The sequence below is a fragment of the Mauremys mutica genome, chromosome 2, assembly GCF_020497125.1.
Source record: "Mauremys mutica isolate MM-2020 ecotype Southern chromosome 2, ASM2049712v1, whole genome shotgun sequence".
Lineage (NCBI taxonomy): Eukaryota > Metazoa > Chordata > Testudines > Geoemydidae > Mauremys > Mauremys mutica.
Window position 1 is genome coordinate 180,256,008 of NC_059073.1, and position 22,550 is coordinate 180,278,557.

At 43.4% G+C, this 22,550-nt stretch overlaps 1 protein-coding gene across 4 annotated transcripts in view; it reads left to right on the plus strand.

Moving 5' to 3' along the window:
- Positions 1 to 13,564: 13,564 nt before the first annotated feature.
- LOC123363099 (palmitoyltransferase ZDHHC11-like) overlaps positions 13,565 to 22,550 on the plus strand; it is a 100,635-nt gene continuing 91,649 nt past the window's right edge. For 2 of the 4 annotated variants that reach the window (XM_045003847.1, XM_045003850.1), the window contains exon 1: positions 13,565 to 13,671. In XM_045003847.1, coding sequence (XP_044859782.1) covers positions 13,651 to 13,671 — 21 coding nt within the window. In that variant the 5' untranslated portion in view covers positions 13,565 to 13,650. Of the gene's footprint in view, positions 13,687 to 22,550 lie in introns of all 4 variants that reach the window. The other 2 variants (XM_045003845.1, XM_045003849.1) reach the window with 1 other exon arrangement.

Sequence of the window (22,550 nt, forward strand, 5' to 3'; positions counted from 1 at the left end):
TTTAATTCTATGCTCCTCTTCAGGAGGGGAAAGTTTTAGAAAGAGTTTGGTGGTAAAGAGAGGAGTTTGAAATATCAAAAGTATTTCACACTTTGAAAATTAACATTTTTTAACACTATCTCAAAAAATAGCTTGGCTTAGTGTCATTATAATAAAATAATATATATATATATAACATTATCCCAAGCTACACTGTATCTTTGACCCCCTCATGTTCTCTCTCTGTGGGCACCCTTCCAAGTGCTATGCCCAGCACCTGCATTTTTCTGAATGGAATTCTGCCATTCCACCCCCCTGTTAGACTGGACCTGAGTTACAGCACCCCTCTTTACGGACTCTTTTCCCTCAGCACATCCAGCTGGGCTTGGTCTCTGCTATAGATTTCCCTTCAGAGACTGTAAACACAATGACACTGAACAGCTTCAAAACGAAGTGTTATCTGTTTATCCATGTGAACACAGCCATCAGAGAGAGAGGATTAAAATAACAAAATCTATTGTCTTCATTGAAAGTTTAGGCATATCCCTCAAGGTTTAGGTAGGTCCCACATATCCTGCTGCTTCATGGGACTGGAGTTCTGTCTGCTTTTTTGCAGATTCTGTGTCTCAGAGTTTCAGTTACTAAATTCTTTGTTTTAAGGTTTCCCTGCTTGGATTCTCTACCCCGTCCCAAATTATCAGCCAGATTGTTGGTCAGAGTGTGGTGGGGATAAACTTTCAAAGGAATTGATCCCTGTATTAAGTACATCAGTGATTAGGTTATCTAAAGCATTGTCTGCCTTCCTACTGATGTGCAAAGCCACCCTGGACTGAGTTAACTCTGCACCCTTGTAGCAAACAGCATTATAGTAATCAAATAGGGATACACATATTCATAACAAATAACAGATATCCCATGTTATTCAGACCTAGAAACCCTAAATGTGGCTTAATTTTGTGTCTTACAACCCACCCTTCCACTACTCTAATGTAATAGGTCTGTTTTCATGCACACTTTAAAAATTCATGAGGTCTCATATGAGTCTGTAGAAATTGAATATCCATGTGCTCTGGGATGGTACAACAAGAGGGTGGATCTGGGAAAGGCTCTGAGAGGAAAATAGCCATCAAAGAAATTAATCTGAGTTATTGAGAAAGGACCCCGGCTCTTTCCTTGTCTACACATAATACAAAAAGAACTGATTAGTGGTGGCCATGTGGTCATATATGATAAACCTGGTTGCACCAGACCAGTAATAACCAAGTGGGGCTTTTAGAATGAAATAAAGCCATACAATATGGCCATGGACATCTGGCGTTATGGACTCATGTTGTTGTAGGGTTTTAAGGTTGTGAGGTCAAGTCATTAAAATTCACTTGTATGTTACAAAAAAAAAAACCCTCCACCACTAGAAGTATTAATCTCTGCCACCGTTAAAGGATTGGACTCTAGCCTTGGTGAATATATAGTTCATTAAAGATTAACTTTCAAGGTACAGAAAAATGGATACATGAGAATCTTAACTTTTCCAGCACTAGGTGAAATCAGTTATCAAGTAACAAAGAGGACTATATTGTATAGAAAGTAAATTTTCACCATGTGTTTCTTCTTTCCTATTCCTTTCTCATTCCTGGTTTCTATCCTTTGGTGTTTGTTTTTTAAACAAATCTGCAGTTATCTCTAAGTGATCATTTACCATCCCATGAGGAGCTATAAACTCCTTGCTGCTTTTTTTATATACATGTCATTTTATTTTGTGTGTGTATATTGATACATATCAATACAGGTTCATTGTTCTGAAAGATCAGAACAATTTAAAGTCTACAAAACAGCAGTCTTACAAGCAGGGAAAGAACCTAAGCTTTCTAATAAGTGCACAAAATGCATAGCTATGACTTGTAATACCTGTTTTGGATGCCATCTAAGGCAAATTGAATTGACTGATTGGAGTTTGTAAGAAAACAATCTGAGGAGATATCACAGTATTTACCTCAGATACACCCACATGGACAAGCAAACAACTGTACTGCTCTTTGTTTCTTGTTGAAAGGAATTAGTACATTTAGGCATGAAGTTACTTTTTTTTAAAAAGAAATACAAAGGTGCCATAACATTCAGCCCTGCCAGAAGGTTCTGTCTGGGATCTGAACCTGGAACTTTAAATTTTCACACGTCTACATGTGGAATTAACTGCTATTCCTGAATAATTCTGTATGTGTGTGATGTTGTGCTCTATATGATTTTATGAAAGTATGCTGATGAGTGTGAATATAATGTAGCTAACATATGCTTCATGCAGAAGGTCTCTTGTAAGGTATCATTACAAAGCTTATAATCTATTCCTATTTGTATAAATGTATCACTCTTGTATCTGAAACTAGAAATATGAAATATAACTGGGCCATTAATGGTGGTTTGGAATCTTGATGGCTCCCATCAACCAGGACAATTGACTGTAAATGGTTCTGTTTTACTTGTAAGTCTTCCTGTATATGTGGGTGCTGGCAAGTGGGTAATGAAGTCAGGGTGTGAAAACACACCCTCTGCAGCGCTGCAAATTGCGGCGGTACAAAGCGCCAGTGTAGTCAAAGCCCCAGCGCTGGGAGCCGCGCTCCCAGCGCTGTCCGTTATTCCCCACAGGGAAGTGGAGTACGGACAGCGCTGGGAGAGTTTTCTCCCAGCGCTGGTGCTTTGATTACACTTAGCACTTCAAAGCGCTGCCGCGGCAGCGCTGCCGCGGCAGCGCTTTGAAATGCAAGTGTAGCCAAAGCCTTACAGTGGCATGTGAGCATGTCACCTGAACTGGAATCCATCTTTAACCTGGTGCTTTTCCATTGAGAAGGAGGGGGTGGGAACCCAGAGAGGGACAAAGGATTCCCGCCTTATGCAAAAGATATGTAAGTGGGTGGAACAGAGCAAAGAGGGAGCCATCATGAGAAATCCCCTAGCTACCACCTGAGCTGGAACAAGGGCTGTACCAGGGGAAAGGATTGTGCTCAGACTAGGAAGGTGTCCAGTCTGTGAAAGAAACTTATTGAAACAACTCTGAGGGTGAGATTTTATCTGTATTCATCTTTATTACTGTATTAGGCTTAGACTTGCATGTTTTATTTTATTTTATTTTACTTGGTAATTCACTTTGTTCTGTCTGTCACTACTTGGAACCACTTAAATCCTACTTTTTGTATTTAATAAAAATCACTTTTTATTAATTAACCCAGAGTATGTATTAATATCTGAGGGGGGGGGTCAAGCAAACAACTGTGCATATCTCTCTATCAGTGTTATAGAGCGCAAACAATTTATGACTTTACCCAGTATAAGCTTTCTACAGGGTAAAACGGATTTATTTGTGGTTTGGACCCCACAAATAAATGTGGTTTGGGAGTTGGGCATCTGCGTGTTAAAGACAGGAACACTTCTGTTAGCTGCTTTCAGTTAAGTCTGCAGCTTTGGAACATGTGGTTCAGACCCTGGGTTTGTGTTGGAGCGGACTGGTGTGTCTGGCTCAACAAGACAGGGTGCTGTAGTCCCAAGCTGGCAGAGAAAGCAAGGGTAGAAGTAGTCTTGGCATCAGTTGGCAGTCCCAGGAGGGTTTCTGTGGCCCAACCCATCACAGTGGCATAGTTGAGCAGGATCTGTGCACAGCTGATTGCTTTGAGATACTGGTAGTGATTTTAAGTGAGTTTTAAGTGTGGTGGCTGGAGAACAAAGTGGTTACTGGTTTGCTTATTTCGGGTAAGGGAAATAGGGTCAGAAAGGAAAGCAAAATACTGTAAGTAAGAGGGAAGATCAGAAGAAGCTAGTACTGCACAGGTTGCAAATTACCCAGAAAGTCTTAAGACTGGGAAAGTCTCTGCTAACTAAGAAACCCCTGAGCTGAGTGCATCCCAGTTTCAGTGAACTGCAAAGGGTGTGTGGCCCAGCACAAGAAAGCAGGAAAATGACTACCAGTGAAGCAGCAACTAACCTCAAGCTGGCAGGGAAAGCAGGGGCAGAAGTAGTCTTGGCACATCAGTTGGCAGTTCCCCAGGGGGTTATTGTGATCCAACCCGTCACAGTGTGAACACAGAATAAGAGAGCCTTGCTCATTTTTCATTTGAAACTTTTTAAAAATAGGAAAAGATAAACTGCAAAAACAGTAACTTTCTCTAATTTTTTAGTTAAAGTAGTTTTAGGTAAATATTTTCAGGTGACTTTAAACTGATTAAGTCCTTTTAAAGAAAGGATGCCTTCACAGGCCCTGTCTACACTGGCAAGTTTCTGTGCAGTAAAGCAGGTTTCTGAATTGTAACTCCTGAGGTGTACACACTGCCAAGCCACTTAGTGCGCAGAAACTGCGCAGTTGCAGCACTGTAAAAAAACTACCCCAATGAGAGGTGTAGAGCTTTCTGTGCCAGGAGTACAGCGCTGCGGTGCCAGTGTAGACACCATGGTCTATTACAGAGCTGTGATTGGCCTCTGGGAGGTGTCCCACAATGCCTATTCTCGCCTCTCTGATCATTGGTTTGAACTCTACTGCCCTGACCTCAGGTGACCAACCATCATCCCCACCCCATAAATTCCTTTGGAATTTTGAAAGTCCCCTTCCTGTTTGCTCGGTGATGTGTGCAGTAGTCTCAGTGCATCTTTCTAGGTGGCCAGGCCTGCTCTATGCACCAGGCAATCCCCCGCTTGGAGCAATGCCGAGCTGCTGGACCTCATCAGCATTTGGGGAGAGGAGGCTGTCCAGTCCCAGCTGCGCTCCAGCCATAGGAATTATAATACCTACGGACAGATTTCACGATGCATGACAGGAAGGGGCCATGACCGGGACACACTGCAGTGCAGAGTCAAAGTGAAGGAGCTGCAGAACGCCTACCACAAGGTGTGGGAGGCAAACTGCTGCTCTGGTGCTGCGCTCACAAGCTGCTGGTTCTACACAGAGCTGGATGTGATACTTGGTGGCGACCCCACCTCCACTGCGAAGACCACTGTGGATACTTTGGTGGCTTGCATGCCAGTCGAGAGTGGACCAAGCCAGTAGGAGGAAATCTTGGACAAGGAGGGGGATCCAGAGGCAGAGAATGACTTGGAGGTCAGAGATGCATACAGTCAGAAGCTCTTTTCTACACCGTAGGAGGCTAGCCAGTCACAGCTGTTGGACGTTGGCCAAGTGCAAACAGGAGAGGAGGTCCTGGTAAGTGGATTTGATTTTGGGAATCGTTGAAGCGAGTTGGGGGAAGAAGAGTTGCAGAAAACAGGCGTGCCTCCCAAGATATGCCTAGTGTGAGCGGTGGAACAGGATGTTGATTTGACTCCCTCAACAGTCATTCTGCACTTGTTCAGCCTATTGTTGAACCGCTCCTTGCTACTGTCAAGTTGCCCCGTGTATGGCTTCATAAGCCATGTCATTAAGGGGTAGTCGGGGTCTCCCAGGATCACAATGGGCATTTCGACTTCCCCTATGGTGATCTTCTAGTCTGGGAAGAAAGTCCCTGCTTGCAACTTCCTAAACAGGCCAGTGTTCTGAAAGATGCGTCCGTCATGCACCTTTCTGGACCAGCCTGCATTAATGTCTGTGAAACACCCATGGTGATCCACAAGTGCCTGGGGAACCATTGAGAAATACCCCTAGTGATTATATCAGGGTGGATAAAAACCAATGATTTTTTAATTAAAAAAATCTGTTTTTTTTTATTTAAATAGGATTTTTTTGATAAAATGTTTTTGAGGAAAAAACCTATCTAAAGATAGTTTTAATTAACATACATTATAGCTCAAAGATATCTCATCTTGGAATAGGGATTATAAATTCTAATTCTATAGTATGAGACAATATATTCATGTAATGTTTAAGAAAAGTTTTGTAAATGAGTTCCAGTAGTTCATGGATTAGGGACCCATTTTATGGGGTTCCAGGGGCTTCTGTATAGATTATTTAGGTTAATCTTTCTATCTGGGACTCAGTGCTCAGTCTAGAACAGGGATCTCAAACTCAGATCACCATGAGGGCCACATGAGGACTAGTGCATTGGCCCGACGGCCGCATCACATTTCATACAACGATACAAAAGTATAGTGAAAAATGAAAAAAAAGAAGAGTAATGTAGTATGATATTAAAGGTCAATGCATTAACTTTTTAAAAACTGTAATGCAAAGAGGGGTTTTGATACAATATAAACATCTGTAACCATTCCTTATGTGGTCAGTAACACTGATGATCATGATCTACACTAACAGTCTATCGACATAGCTGTAATGGCAGGAACTTTTTAAAGTAACAATACATACAAAATACATTGCCACTTTTAACAAACATTCTTCCCAACTACTCACAGCAAAGAATCATACATGCTGAACTTCATACCTCAGACTGCTCGTCTAGTCCATGAGGCCCCACCTCTGCCCTGCCGCTTCCCACCCCTTCCCCACTTCTATTCCAAACCTTCCCCAAAGTCTCTGCCCAAACTCCGCCCCCTCCCTGCCCCTATTCCAACCCCTTCCCCAAATCCCTGCCCTGGCTCCGCCTCTTCTCCGCCTCCTCCCCTGAGTGCAGCGCATCCCTGCTCCTTTCCCCTCCTTCCTGGAAAGTCCTAAGCACCACCAAACAGGTGTTTGGCAGCAGGAAGCGCTGGAAGGTAGGTGGAGGAGAGGAGACATGGCACGCTCGGGCGGGAGGGAAGCAGGCTGCCGGTGGAGTCGGTGCCTATGGCAGGCCGCAGGAAATAACTCAGCCCGCGGGCCACATGTTTGAGACCCCTGGTCTAGAAGATACCATCAGAGATGCTTAGTTTTGCAGTTCTCAAACTGTGGATTTGCGTCTCCAGAGATAACATGCTTGTTAACAGCAAAAATGTTTCTAAATAAATAAATAAATAATATATACAGGTCAGAAATAACAGACCTCAACCCTGTTGTTCCCCTGCAAATTTGTGTACACAGAGTCAATCCCTTACTTCTTTCTAAATGTGCAAAGTTTCAAAAAGTTCAATGAATAGAAGATTGTTGGGGGCGGAACAGATCTGGACAAAAAGAAGAAGTCTGGAGATAAATGTGAGAAGGGAGGGACAGGCTGTAGAAACAAATGTGAAACTGTTTGAGCAGCACATTCCAGAAGTCTTGAGGTCTTTCTGAGTGTAGCCTTCATTGATTTGAGATCTACCATACCATTCTCTCACTAGAAGAAAAAACCTATAATGGCAGCAGGCCGTAAAAGAGACCTAGTTTGGGAATATTTTAATGAAGTTCCTCTAACTGTGGGTAAGACATGCATGCAAAATGCAAACAGTGCAACAAAGAAATGCAAGGCCTGTTTGCCCAAATGAAACATCAATAGTAGTGTTCCTTCTCAGGAGGAAGCTGCGTTGAAGATGATGACAGGAACATGACTGAACATGCAGGATCTTCAGGTTGGTAAACTTTTTTATTTCATACTTCTTTCTTAAGGACTGCCTGTCTTCCTTCTGGACTATTCTTGAATTCTCATGTTTGAGCAAAAAATATAGTAGTTATTCTATAGTACTATCATTTCAGATGCAGTTGTGATTAAAAATATATAGCTGAAATAGGCAGATCTGCCTTTAACAATTTCACCTTTAAAGTAGTACTGAGTGTCAGTGAATGCAATGAGTAATACTAAATGAGCAGTATGGTAATAATAATTAAATAACTGCATTGACTTATTTTATCTAGGAGAATCCATCCTCAACATACAGGATTCTGAAGACTATCCACCTTCAAGATCAACATCATTTTCTAGAGTTTCAGAGTTATCTGCTAATGATAGTGTTTCAGGAACATCATGTATGTCACATAGCCAGTCTATCACCCATAGCAAAAAGAAAAAATAAATCTCCATCATGCAGAAACACCCATAGATAAGTTTGCGATAAGAAGGAGCAGGTTACAAAAAGAGGTAACTTATGAAAAAATTGCCCAGTTTGTTTATGCAACAAACTCTCCTTTCCGTATGATTGAGAACCCACACTTCATTAACATGGTTCAGTAATTAAGACCCGGATACAGTCCACCCAACAGAGCAGATGTTGCAGGCAAATTGCTGGATAAAGTGTATTGTGTAGTGTGTAAAAGGTCTAGAGGATAAAATTGTTAACCTGAGTTTGACGGGTGAAGCAATGTCCACAATGATCCTGTTGAATGTGCTTGTGTGACAACAGAAGAAGGGAAGCTTCAGTGCTGGAGCTTGAGGTACTGGGTTTCAGTTGTGGGCCCCCGCAGCCCCTCTGAAAGGGCTCACGGACTCCCATGGGGCTGCAGACCCCTGGTTGAGAACCACTGCAATATGCTGCAGTCCATTGAAACGAAAAAGATTTTAAATAAAGGTGGGCTATGGAGACTATTATTGCTTCTGGATTAGGTTTAAGATATGTTTCCAGGCTGATTAGGGTTACTAGTGAACTTGCAATTTAAATTAAGAGGGACTAATTCACATAGTGTAATAGCATTTTAATAACCAGTTTGTAAATCAAGTCAGTCAGTAATCCAGCCATATAAAAATTAATAATTTCTCCACCATCTAACCTGCTTTTCAGAGGCTTAAATTGTTCTCTGAAGTAGCTGCATTTGCTCATTCTATTTATTACCTGAAATATGACAGATTTAGAATCTGAGCCATGTCTTTTTCCCTTTATTTAGTAATAGCTAAATGTTCTATATCACACAGAAGTTTGAGTCCCAGAAGTCTGATAATTATAACTCTAATTGTTAGACTTGAATAGCCACATTTTCAACAAGGAAGGCTCACAATCCATATGTAATTTGCATACTTACAAAAAGAACTACTGGCTGCATATGCAAACTGGGTGAGTAGGTGTTAAGATATTTGTACACACTTGTAAAATGTAGAAGCAAATGTAAGTGCTTTTAAAAATATATATTTTTTAAGATTGCTATAACAATTTGGATAAAATACATCTGTACATACATTATAGTCCAACATTCCTCACTGATATTATTAGTGTTATATAGAAAGCAGAAAGGCAATCACTTTTATACATTAACTCTCAAAGCACAGCATGCACAAATCAAAGCAAGTACTTGCAGCTCTATCACCTTGTGCTGTGATCTATCAGATCTCACAAGCTAAGCAACATCATGCCAGGTCAAACCACCATGGAAGACTTGGTAGCAGCAGGAATTAGTGTTGGTAATTCAGCAGATGGCATTCTTTTCCAGTCAACACTGAAATCAATGGGCTGCTGCAGAACTGGACCTTTCACAAACAAGACGAAGCATGGGGGAAAGGGATGGAGTACACAAACAAAACGATCTGAGTGATGGTAAGCACACAATGTCAGTTCCAGCAGTTTTATGAATATTGAGTTTAACTATTCTTCCCTGTTAGTTGACAGTGTTTGCTCTGCATTTTTAAAGATATAATAAACTTCTGACAGAAGAAATCTTAGGTCTGATATACACAAGAGAATTGCACGAGCTTAACTAAAGATGTGATTTTTCAAACCGATTTAGCTGAACTGGTTCAAATCCCTGTGTGGACACTCTTATTTTGGGTTGTTTTAAATCAACTAGGAATCAGCTTAAGCCAAAACCAAATAAGTGTGTTTACACAGGTTTGCACCACTTTAACTAAACTGGCTTGAATATCACACATTTAGTTAAAACACTGCAATTTTTTTGTGTAGACAAGGCCTTGTTTACATGTTCTAGTCCTTCCTTACACTGGAGGTCTGAATCCTGCCTAGCTTTTAAGAGGTGAAAAAATACACATACCTAATTTTTAATGGTTTCAGAGAGGTAGCTGTGTTAGTCTGTATCAGCAAAAACAACGAGGAGTCTGTAGAAGCTTAGAGACTAACAAATGTATTTGGGCATAAGCTTTTGTGGGCTAGAACCCACTTCATCAGATGCAACTTTCATCAGATTAAATTTTAATGGCATTCTTCTATCCTTGATTTGCTGCAAATTCAAGTGGATATCAAGAGTTAATCCCATAATAATATGCTAAAAGGGAAGAAGGCATGTTTAACAGATTCCTGGATCACGTTAATAGAGTGGTGCTATGTACGAGGAAGCAGATCCCATCAGCTTGAATTAGGAAGAGGAAATAAAGAGAGCTGATATGAAAATTCTTTATCTCTTCGCTGTTTGGATTCTCAGAGGGCTGGAGCTAGGAAACAAAAGCAGAGGTCCCCAGGGTCAACCTGGCTTAGCCCTAAAAGACATTCAGTGCTGACAGATTACTACAGCTCTGCCACCTTTTGGAACCATAGACTGCAACTCATATGTTGCCTGCTTTAACCTGTAAATAACTCTCTCATTTATTCTTCCTAGTTAATAAATCCTTAGTTTACTAAAAGACTACACCATTTGTCAGACGGTCTGGAGTGGTTCACGACCGGGAGCAGGGCAAACACCCCATAGTGATGGTATGATCTATAATTAGATTTCACCAACCCAGTAACAAATGTGAACCCCTGAAGAGCTATGACAGTCTGATCATAGAGTCAGTCCCTTTTGGTCCTCCAGTCTATCTTGCCACCCAGGCAAGCTGGAGTCTGCTTTACTCCAAAAAATCACTCCTCCTGCCTAGGTTCAAAAGTTCAGAGCAGGCATTTTTACAGTTGTAAAGCAAAACTTACATATTACCTGATAGTGTGGGATACAGACATTACAAGCAAGATTAATGCACACAGCAACTTACAAGTATTTTACAGTGCCTAAACACTACAAACATCCTTACAAGTCTAAAACCTATCTTGAACAATACTAACATACAGGTGAGTTGGTCTGGTTTCCAGCTATAAATTTGTCAGTGCTCAGCTGATACCTGCAGTGTTGGCAAGAGCTGGCTCCTGGTTTGCCAGTGTTACAGATATTATAGATTCAGAAATCCCAAACTGATGTTAAGAGGATAACAGAAAACAAAAAATAAATACAAAAAAATAGTCAGCAAAACTAATAGCTTAACTGGACTGCAACATGTTATGCAGAAAGGCCACAAAGGCAAACACTTCTGTGCACAGCAGAAAGGCGTTTGGCCCAGGGAATGGGTGATGGCAGGGGCGGCTCTAGCCATTTCGCCACCCCAAGCACGGCGGCACGCCGCAGGGGGCGCTCTGCCAGTCGCCGGTCCCGTGGCTCCGGTGGACCTCCCGCAGGCGTGCCTGCGGATGCTCCACTGGAGCCGCGGGACCAGTGGACCCTCCGCAGGTACGCCTGCGGGCGGTCCACCGGAGCTGCCTGCCGCCCTCCCGGTGACCGGCACAGCGCCCCCCGCAGCATGCCGCCCCAAGCACACGCTTGGTGTGCTGTGGCCTGGAGCCGCCCCTGGGTGATGGGTAGCTTCTTCAGTATTTTTAGAAAAAGGTATGTCTCAGCTGTCTTCTATTAAATTTGAAGTACAGGCTACTGACCCTTTCAGCCAGCCATGAGGGGCTGGATGGAGCTGAAAAACAGATGCAGTGCAACTTATTTTATAACAAATATAATCATTAATAGTGTCCTGCCACTTTCCTTTTAGCTTAGACTTCATTAGAACAGAACCACATCCTGTTTCTCTTCCTCAAGTAATACCTTCCCTTTGGGTTTCTATACCCGCCAGTGAGGTTCCTTAGCCTGTGGAGGGCTAAGGATCATTCTTTTACCCACTCACACTGGTGATCAGAACTGTTTGCTGTTTTAACCTCATTCTGGCCATAGCTTGTATGGCACCCTTCACACAGTGGCTTGTTGAGGGCTATCAACAATATGTAATACCAACAGACCCTAGTCAACGGCAGGTGGAATCAAACCGGGAACATCTAGAGCTTAGTGCATGAGCCTCTACTGCATGCGCTAAAAGCCAACTGCCTGTTAGCTAAGGCTGTAGACCAGACTCATTTTCTCTCTCTCTTTAAGCGGTCTCGGTGCCACTAGATGGGACAGAACACCACACCCAGGAGGTGTGTGGGTTACAAATACACGACGATTCTTCAAAATTGTGCACCTAGACTGCTTTAGACCATTTCAAATGTTGTGCGGGAGGGGGAGTAACAGCAATTTTTCCTTTGGGGCAGCTAGGGCACTGCTTCAGTCACAAATATTAGAACATAAAATCCAAATAAGATGTCTCTTGCCCCAATTATAATTCCCTTTCAGATTGCTACTTTAGAGACATAGGCCCAGATCCTCAGAAGTATTTAGGCACCTAATTCCTGTTGAATTGAGGATTTGGGGGACAGCACGCCCATCTTCCAGCTAAAGTATTCACAGTAGGGCAGTGGCTCTAGGGCCCCACACTGTACAAGGTAAAGGCAGGGCCAGCTTTAGGCCTATTCCACCAATTCCCCCGAATCGGGCCCCGCGCCCAGTGAAAATCCCTTCCCTGGCTAGAGGCGCCTTTTTAATTTTTACTCACCTGGCGGCGCTCCGGGACTTCAGCGGCATTTCGGCAGCGGGTCCTTCGCTTGCTCTGGGTCTTGGGCAGCACTTCAGCGGCGGGTCCTTCAGTGCCGCCGAAGACCTGGAGCGAGTGAAGGACCCGCTGCCAAAGTGCCGCCGAAGACTTGGAGCACCGCCGGGTGAGTACAAGCCCTACGTGTTTTTTTTATGTGTGGTTTTTTTTTTTAAGTCATCCCTGCCAGGGCCCCGTCGAAACTGTTCGAATTGGGCCCCGCACTTCCTAAAGCCGGCCCTGGGTAAAGGCCCCTATAACTAGGATGACCAGATATCCTGATTTTATAGGGACAGTCCCAGTATTCAGGCTTTGTCTTATATAGGCACCTATTATCCCCCCACCCCATCCTGGTTTTTCACACTTGCTATCTAGTCACCTTATCTGTAGCTGCGGCAGCAGGATGTGATTTTGCTCAGCGAACAGTCCAGCAGGGCCGGCTTTAGGAACTGAGGGGCCCAATTCGAATACCCAGAAGCGGTCCGGGTTTTCCATGGCACTGAAGGACCCCCTGCCGCTGAAGACCCAGAGCGAGTGAAGGACCCCCGGCTGCCAAAGACCCGAACCACCGCCGGGTGAGTAAAAAAAATTAAAAAGGCGCCTAAGGCGTGATGCCCTCTTAGGCACGGGGCCCTCATAGGCGTGGGGCCTTATTCCGGGGAATCGGCCTAAAGCCGGCCCTGCAGTCCAGCACCCTTAAGAGTGCAGTTCAGGTTCATGTGCGTCACTTAGAAGCTGGCTCTAGCGCCCATTAGCAGAGGGCATGTTGCCCTGCCATTAACATACAGGTATGGCAGGCCAGCTGACTGACTGGCTTCTATCCTAGACTCCTGGGCCTGGGCGCAGCCCCGCCTTCCTCTCCCTCTTGTGGGGTTCGCTCTGCGGCCTGGTCTCCGGCACGCATAGGCGGCACATGCTCACCCGGCACGAGGCGACCAGATTATAGGGACAGCCCCGATTTTGGGGTCTTTTTCTTATACCCCCCATCCCTGTCCCAATTTGTCACACGTGCTGTCTGGTCACCCCACCCTACCGGGCACCCAAGAGCTGCCTCTGCCCAGGAGAGGGAGTCACCCCCCCCCCACCAGCCCCGCACCGGGGCAGCTTTAGGACCCAGGAGACGCTCCGGCCTGGCCGGGCAGAGAAGTTGAAGCGGTTTCCATAGCGGCAAAGGCAGCTGCTGCCTTAAGGGGAACTAACCAGACTTGCCCCGGCCCCTGGCTCCGGCCATGGCTCTGCAGCGGGAGCGGCTCCCCTGAGGCGGGCGGCAGCGGGCATGGCCCCCCCGGCCTGCGCGGTGTGTCTCCGGCAGGTGGGACCCGCCTGGGCGGGAGGCGGGGATGCGGCAGGCGCGGGGGCAGGGCGCCAGCAGCTCTCCCGGGAGCTGTGAGGGGGCTGCGCGGGCGGGCCGTCGCAGAGCCCCCGGGGGAAGCGGCGTGTGTGAGGGCAGAGCCTCGCCCGGGGCTGGCCTGGTCAGCCCAGCTGCGGGGTGTGTGTCTGGGGGAGGGGGGCGGCTGCTGCTGCTGCTGCTGGGCTCGGGGCTTCAGGGAGACAAGGGGGGGGGGATGAGGTCAGAGCTTTTATTGGCCTCACTTCTGGGGGTGAGCGAGCCCAGCTTTGGAGCCATCCAAGGCTCTGCTTCCGGTTGGGGCTTTCGCAGGTAGAGGAGAATTTGCCTTTGCAATAATTGTGGGGCCAGGAAAGTCAATTGTGGTCCCCACTGGCTGGCACTGCAACTTGGAACAACTCTGCGGGCTTGTAGGAGATCGTGGGGCAGCCCTGTTCAGAGTTTGCCTCCTTTTTCTTCCAGGAGTTGGGCCTAATTCTGTAAACACTAAGAGATGGCAGGAAAGGGCTGTAGTTCAGGAGCTGGCTGCACAGGTGCTGTCTAGTGGGGAATGGACTGATAGAAATATGCTTGCTGCCGCTGTTTGCATTGGGATATTTTTTGTTTTGTTTTTACTTAAATATGAACAAACTATGTTAGTGCTGAAAGGAGTGATAATGGACTTTCTGCATGAGACTAGCAAATGTCCCTAAGAACAATTTATTAATGAGAAAATCTGAACTGATACACAACTGTTCTTTGCAATCCTCTCATTAAAGGCCAATTTCTCCATGCAGTTCTTGAAACATTTCTCATGACCTTCCTTCAGTCAACTTTTGGAGGCATTTCCAATCTAGCTCTGTCTTTTTGTTTTCCTGTGGAAACAGTTCAGTTCGTGGCTCAATTGTCATGCAGGAGGGGTTAGGTTTAATTTCCATTGCCTACTGTTCATGGCCATTATATCTTACACGTCTGGGTTAAAGTCTTTAGATGTGAAAGTGAGGAACTAATAACATTGATGCAAATTGCCCTCTTCTTTCCAGCAGTTCTGTCAACTATTCCAGTGTTGGGCTAATTAGACTGTAACACAGAATTACTGTGGGGAAAAATCTGCTCTCATGATTAAACTGAAACCACTCAGTTTGACAACCTTGTAATCTTGACCTGATGGAAAATCTTATTTCTCTAGAGGAAATAGGCTTGTGTGTTAGAGTAAGAGGAAACTTTATTTTCATTAAGTGAAACTTCTAAAAGCTCTGAGAGAGGCTGCTTAATCTGACTCAGATTATGGTATTCTGTGTTTTTGCTGAGACACTATACTTAAACTACCCAGCAATTGATATATTTGAGTGATGTTTCTAATTTGCCATGATGCTTCTCTGCTCAACTATTATAAAATGTCTCCAAACTTTGACAAGAATATGTGTCTGTGTTTACAGGTAAAATGTATTTGAATTTAAACATACTGTGGAGAATTGAGAAGCAGATCACAGAATCTCAAGTTTGTATCCAAATGTTTGCACATGGGTGCATTCATAAAACACATCTCATGAGGCCATGTCTGTACCGCACTAGAATAATCTTCCCAAAAATTTGGTCCAGTTTTAAAATTGGTTGGAGCGACAGTATGGGCAAGAGGTGCTCTTTTAACTATTTCAGTTAAACTTCCTGAAAAAACTTTAACAAAACTTGTTACTAAAATGGTTCTGGCTGTTTTTCTATACTGCTCCCCTAACCAATTTGAGATGTTTTTTGTCTGGTTTTTTTAGGGGAGAAATATCCATAGTTAAGATCAGTGTTTTGTTTTTGTTTTTAAAGACAGTGTTGGTACTTTTTTATTTTGACACGACCAGCATATGTTGGACAGTGAAATCCAGCTCCTTTGGGGCTGGCTGAAATGTATGTTGCCCAGTACATACAAAATTAAATTTGAGCTAAAGAGGAGGAGCAACAGTCTGAACTGCTGTACATGCATGAAAGTTCTAGTTTTTTTCCAAAAGTTCTCAAAATACTAAAAGTACTTGTAGAGACATAACAACAGAGATAATTAACAATATAATATTGCTACTACTAGCCCTAATTAATACAATAGACTTTGGGAATAAAATTAATCATTCTTCTTTATGTTTGCTTTTTAATCTGAGCAGTGTGGGTCAAGATGTCTCACTTTAAAAAAAAATCTCTACTATCTCAAAGAATGATATGCCAATGAGAAATTTATTTGAAGCAGTTCTTTAGTAACTGAGGAATTTTCAGAGATTAATACTTACTAGCAACAAGAGCACAGTTACATATTAATAGCAGTAATATCGTATTTAATAGCATCAATCCAGCATTCTAAGCAACAAACAGGAAGGCTTTCAAGTTCATTCTCTAAGGACTGACAGCCAGTAAACTGGATCCATTATAAAACTATGTAGGCAACTTTCACTATAGCTTGTTGCCACTGATCTGCCAGTCACAGGCACAGTGAAAGACATGACCATAAACTATTATATATATCTGCTGTTGTTTTGACTTGCTAAAGAACAAAATATTTTTTTCATATAATAATTTATTCTGGTTATCATAAAGAATCCCTGTGCAGATCAACAGCATACCATGACTGTACACTGCTCATGACTTGCCCAGGATCGCACCGGAAGTCACTTAACAGTAGTGTGGGTCGCAGTCCAATGCTTTAACCAGCAGACCATCCTTCCTCTCAGTCTTCAGTATTTATGCCTGTAAAGGCTTGAACCAGAGGACAGGGCATGTTTTTGTTTCTTTTACCCAGTCAAAATATTGGTATGTAATTGTGTGTGTGTGTGTGGCGGGTGTGGGGGTAGCAACACAAATAAATTTGTTTTTAAAAATTATGATCCAGAAACTATACATTCAGAGCATGACTTAAAGAAAAAATTTGGGGTGCCATTTCTCTTTCACACTTGTTCTGATTGTTAGACAAGCTAACTTTTTTTTTTTTAACTGTACAAAGGCAACATTTTGAGGAAGATGATGTATCTTGGTAAGCTTGATTGGACGCACTTAGGTTGTGTTTAAATTCAGTTAATATAGTCCTGTAATGTTGTTGGACACAGCTTTTTTTTTTTTATGGCAGTCCTCAACCCCTCAAGTTTCATGAGATCAAATCTAATTCTTATAGAACTTTTGATGGCTAATGCACACAGCAGATCCCTAGCGTATTTTTCTTCAGATGCTGCTTATTAATACTGAATAAGCAAGTCACCTAAATGTAGATCGGGGATCAGCAACCTTTGGCACGCAGCTCGCCAGGGTAGGCACCCTGAGGCCGAGGGATGTGCTGGCCGCCACTTCCCACAGCCCCCATTGGCCTGGAGTGGCAAACTGTGTCCAGTGGGAGCCACGATCGGCTGAACCTGCAGACGCAGCAGGTAAACAAACCGGCTCGGCCCGCCAGGGTGCTTACCCTGGTGGGCCACGTGTCAAAGGTTGCTGATCCCTGATGTAGATACTCTACAGTTCAAAGTTCACCCAAGTACTTTCACGAAAATTAAGGGGAGTACTTTGTTAATCAGCTCATAACTACCTTTATTTTGAATTAGGTTATGTATACATTGTCTTTTAGAAGTTTTGTATCTCGACTTCATTGCAAATGTGCTGTGGTTTTTGAAAAACAATTATTTTTTTTTCATTCCATCTGCCACCATCTCTCTTTCCACTACCCTTTATTTTCTATGTAAAACACTTAGTGATACTTTCTTTCTTTTTCACTGGTGGAGACTTGTTTGGCTGTTCAGTGGAGGATGACTACTCTCAGAGATTCTCTCTAAACTCTCTCAGTTGGAGTAGGATAGCAGACTTACTTTTATTCCTTTTATGTAGCTTTGTTAATTACCCACACCCCATACCTGGCAAACACCTATTGCACTCTCATGAAGTTGTAGAACTGGTGTGTAAGCTTTAGTGAGCTGGCAAAACTATGTGATCTGTTTGTAAAGCTCTATCTGCAGTGATGTCCATTTACTTCCTGAAGAATTTACAGTATCCTACCAGCACAGGTTATAATTCAAAGTTTGCATTTAGTCTTTTTTTAGTAACCTTGGATGCTAGATTTTTTTTTCTTCTAGAAAAGAAGCTGCTTTCTCTCATTGCTTGTTTTTTTTAACTCGGAAGAAAACATGAGAGATAGTTCTTGTAAAATTAAGGGTAATAACTTAACAGATAACTATAAGTATTGGTGATAGCAAATGTGAACAATTAATACTTTGTCATAGTTTCATAATAACTTCCATAGTAACTTCTAGATCACTTGATTTTTGTGCAGTTACCAGGAATTTTTGTGCAGTTACTCACTGAAGTTCGGTGTGTTGATGGACATGTAAATGTCTGTATCATTCTTTTCAGAAAAGAGATATAAATTATTGCTAGCAATTAGGTTTAAAAGCTTTATTTGGAATCATTAGACAGTTCCCCTTGCTCACCTGTCTTCTTTCCCCCCCAGTCCTGAAAGTTTTTTAGTTTTGGTGCCGATACACTAGAAGGCAGGGGGAGATATAGTCTTCTCTCTGCCACCAAGAAATTAGGCAAATTAAATCTGTTACTTACAATGATCTGTGTGCACATCTTTTTGTTGTTGTTGTTTTTGTCAATCTGCTTTCTAGAATAGCAGTTCTTAGGGCTGGTATACGCTACCATGGCAAATCAATTTAACTTATGCAACTTCAGTAACTGAAGTTGATGTAGTTATATAAACTTACCGCGGTTGCTACTCTGCGCTGTGTTGATGGGAGAGCGTCTTCTCCAGGAGGTGGAGTACACAAATTGATGGGAGAGTGCTCTCCCATCGATTTAGCGTGTCTTCACCAGACCTGCTAAATGGACACGCACTACATCCATTGCAGCAGTGCCGAGCTACCGGCAAGTGTAGACAGACTCTTAGTTTAGGTTAAGAAATGTCGAATGCTGGATGAGCAAGGGAAGTGAGCCTGCTTTTTTGGGGGGGAGGGGAGGGCGCAGAGGGATCACTTTTTGAATTTTAAATACAACTTCAGTTCTGATTTTGGGTACCAATGGAAAAGATATTGGGCCGAATTCACAAAGTGGATAGTACGGAGGGACTGTAACCCAGCTGCACATATTCAGCAAAAAATTCCTATTGGAGGGGAACTCTCAGCTGGCCCAAGTTCAGTGGAGCTGGGCCCTGTGCCTCTGAGTGCACACACCCACTTGTGAAGATGCCATACTGGAGATGGAAGGGGCCTGGCAAGACAGAGCTCCACCATAAAATTTCTGCACTGGCATAGATCCATAAAGAAAGAAACAGTTTGAGACATCTAGAGAAACATCTCTGAACACTTAGACTGCTGCAGAAAGTCTTCCAAACTTAGACATACAATGTACGCCTATTTTAGGAAATATTTTTTGAAATTATGGTCTAGAGGTTGAATGCTGTTTAATTTGCTGTGACACTTTAGCCTTATGTTAAAACTTAGTAGAAAAATGGTACAGTAACTCCTTGCTTAATGTTGTAGTTATGTTCCTGAAAAATGCTACTTTAAGTGAAATGATGTTAAGTGAATAAAAAAAAAAATCCAATTTCCCCATAAGAATTAATGTAAATGGGGGGGAGGGGGGAGTTTAGGTTCCAGGGAATTTTTTTTGCCAGACAGAAGACTATATATACAGACACATATTCACAGTATAAGTTTTAAGCAAATAATTTAATACTGTACACAGCAGTGATGATTGTGAAGCTTGGTTGAGGTGGTGAAGTCCAGGGGGTGGAGGAGAGTGGGATATTTCCCAGGGGATGCCTTACTGGCTAAATGATGAACTAGCACTCGTCTGAGCCCTCAAGGGTTAACACATTGTTGTTAATGTACCCTCACACTCCACAGGGCAGCACAAATGGAGGGAGGAGACACAGCATGGCAGTGGATGTAAACATTCCCTGTGGAAACTGAATGTGGTGATGAACCCATGCTATCCCACTGTAGCACACCGCTCCTTCCAATTTCCGAAGTGCTGGAGGGGGGGCTGCATGTGTGTGTGTGGGGGACAGACACACAAACCGTGTCAGCAAGTTGAGACAGCAGCTGCTGCCAGCAAGCTCCCTCCATCCTGAGCCCAGTCCTGTCCCTCTCCCTCCCCCCTGCTCTGTGGAGATGGGGTACAGGAGTGGGGGAAGGGGGACACCCTGACATCAGCACCCCTCTTCCCCCTCACCTCCTGCACAGCAAGCAGGAGGCTCCCGGGAACAGCTCTAAGGCAGAGGGCAGGAGCAGCACACGGCAGTGGGGAGAGGGACAGCTGAACTGCCCAGCAATTGATAGCCTGCTGGGCAGCTGCCACACAGGGAACTTAGGGGAGCAGATGAGGGGGCTGCAGGTCCACCCTGGTTCCAAGCCCCCACCAGCTAGCTCCAATGGGCTACTCTTTCTGCAAGCAGTGGGGACAAAGAAGGCAGCTGTCAAACAACATTATAAGGGAGCATTGCACAACTTTAAACGAGAATGTTCTCTAATTGATCAGCAACATAACAACATTAACTGGGACAACGTTAAGTGAGGAGTTACTGTACATGTTTTCAGTTTCACAATATGCCCCTTGCAGAATTTAGTTTGGATTAAACTCTCATCATAATGAATTGTAAAGCTGTACTTGCACCACCTGCCTTATCAAGAGTTATTCTACTAGCGTTGTGCTGAACGACAATTCTGCTGAAAAAGAGGAGCTCAGACATTCTAGCTGAGATCACTAGAGAAGCAAATACGCAATGTGGACACTAGCAACATTTAATGAAAGATTTCAAGGGGGTTAGAAAACTGATGCTGTTCCGAAATAGATCGCACTTGTGGTACCTTAAATAGATCACACTTGTGGTACCACTCTGAAAAGTAACTCTGTAAAAATGGCAGCCTTGAGTTTCCTTAATATTGTCTCAGTAAGTTCTAGATCTAATTTGCGCAGAAGGTAAATGTTACTTTCTCTTTACCAGTCCTAGTCCTGCAGACACAGACTGAAGGTCAAGTCTTTTCATTGGAACTGCAGTCCAGCCTGGCTAGGAACCTTGCCTTCTAGTTGTCTGGCTTCTTACGAGAAATGGTTGGACCTGCCTTACCTAAATAAAATATCTTATATGCAATATTGTTGTAGCTTTGTTGGCCCCAGGATATTAGAGAGACAAGATGGGTGAGGTAATATTTTTATTGCTTTTTATGGCTTATTACAGCAATCTATAACCCACTATCCCCCACAGCCTCCACCATCACCACTTTCCCCCCGTATGGCTGGAGGGGTGTTAACTGGCCACTTGACCTTGAATGGTCCTCTTTGAAATATGTGTTAACTACTTATGCTAAACAATCTGTTCCACCTTGTATTTAACTATGAGACTGAGTACATTTCCTAGACCTGAAGAAGAGCTCTGTCTAAGCTTGCCTCTCTCTCCAACAGAACTTGGTCCAATAAAAGATATTAACTCACCCACTTTCTCTTGAAAATATCTTGAGCATTAATTAAGCATTGAAACACTGTAGTAGGCTTTCCTGTGTGCAGGATCATGATGGTTTTAATTAGTCTCAAATCTTTTGTTTAGTGTTTGCTTGTTGGTAAAGCAATATTATAACTTATTCCCCATAAACATTCATCTAAATCCTAGGGGTAGTATTAGGATTGCCAACCATCTGGGTTTTATCCAGACAGTCAATTTTTTGGCTTCTGTGTCCGGGTATCATTTAGGGTTGCCAGTTGCCTGCTTTTTGACCAAAAAGTCCAGTAAAAAAGGGGACCTGGCAATCCTAAATGGCACCCGAACCAAAAGTCCGGTTACCGAGGGCAGGGCAAGGCATCCAATCATTAACCCACACCAGCCTTTGCTCAGCCAGAGCTGCCTCCTATCTGCAGGTAGGCTTCTTGAGAGGACCCAGCAAGTGAGGGGGGTGGGAGGAGGGAAGAGTACATAATGTGGGCGGGGGGGCCAGTTATCCGCAATTAGAAAGGTGGAAACCCTAGGTAGTACAAAGTTAACAGTGGAGGGTAATGTGGAAGAAGTGAGTATAGAAGTGAGTTTGAATTAGAAGGATGAGGAGCCTGGTTCTAATCATAGTTTAGTGTGGCTAGTTGAAGTTATGACTGCACAACTACTTTGTGGTCTGGCAGCAAACACTTTCCCAACATTTCCTGTCTGAGCAATGTTAAGTTGGTGGCTGAGCAGTTACCATAATTGAAGATGGTCACAAAGACTTAAAATAAACTCATGCCTACTAAATATAGTTTTTTTGTTTCTCTATAGCATCCTGTCTGTATCCAATTGGTTTAATGTATAAATTCAGATTAATCTCAGTTCCACCCTCCATATCCTCATTCATAATTTTAACCAGGGCCCTGATCCTGCACATGGATCCATGCAGGCAGACCCCTGCGTATGCAGAGAGTAACTAGTGATTCTGGAGTGTCCAACTGGAGACTCCTTAAAGGGGCCTGATTTTGAGAAACTGCTGAACATCTACACTTTGAATATCAAGTCCCTTTAAAGGGATCTCCACTTAGACACCCAAAAATCGAGACCCCCAAAATCACTAGTCACTTCTGAAAATCTTGGTCACACTTTTAAAGAGTTGCTTCATACTTGCTAAATTGTTGTAAAAGATTTTTAAAGTTCTAAAATATAAGGACTTCATAAAGGTGGTTATATTTCTTGCCCTGTCATGTGATTTATTTATTTTTTTTTTGGTAGTGCATGAGGCTGAGGTTTAAAAAATGGGAGAAGTTCCAGTGTGGATTTTTAGCAGTGTAAATACTCCTTTGCTGTGAATACAGCCTGTTACTAGGTTACAGGTGAGCTGTTTGAAACTTACTTGGGGGGTTGCTGAGAATTTGGAGAT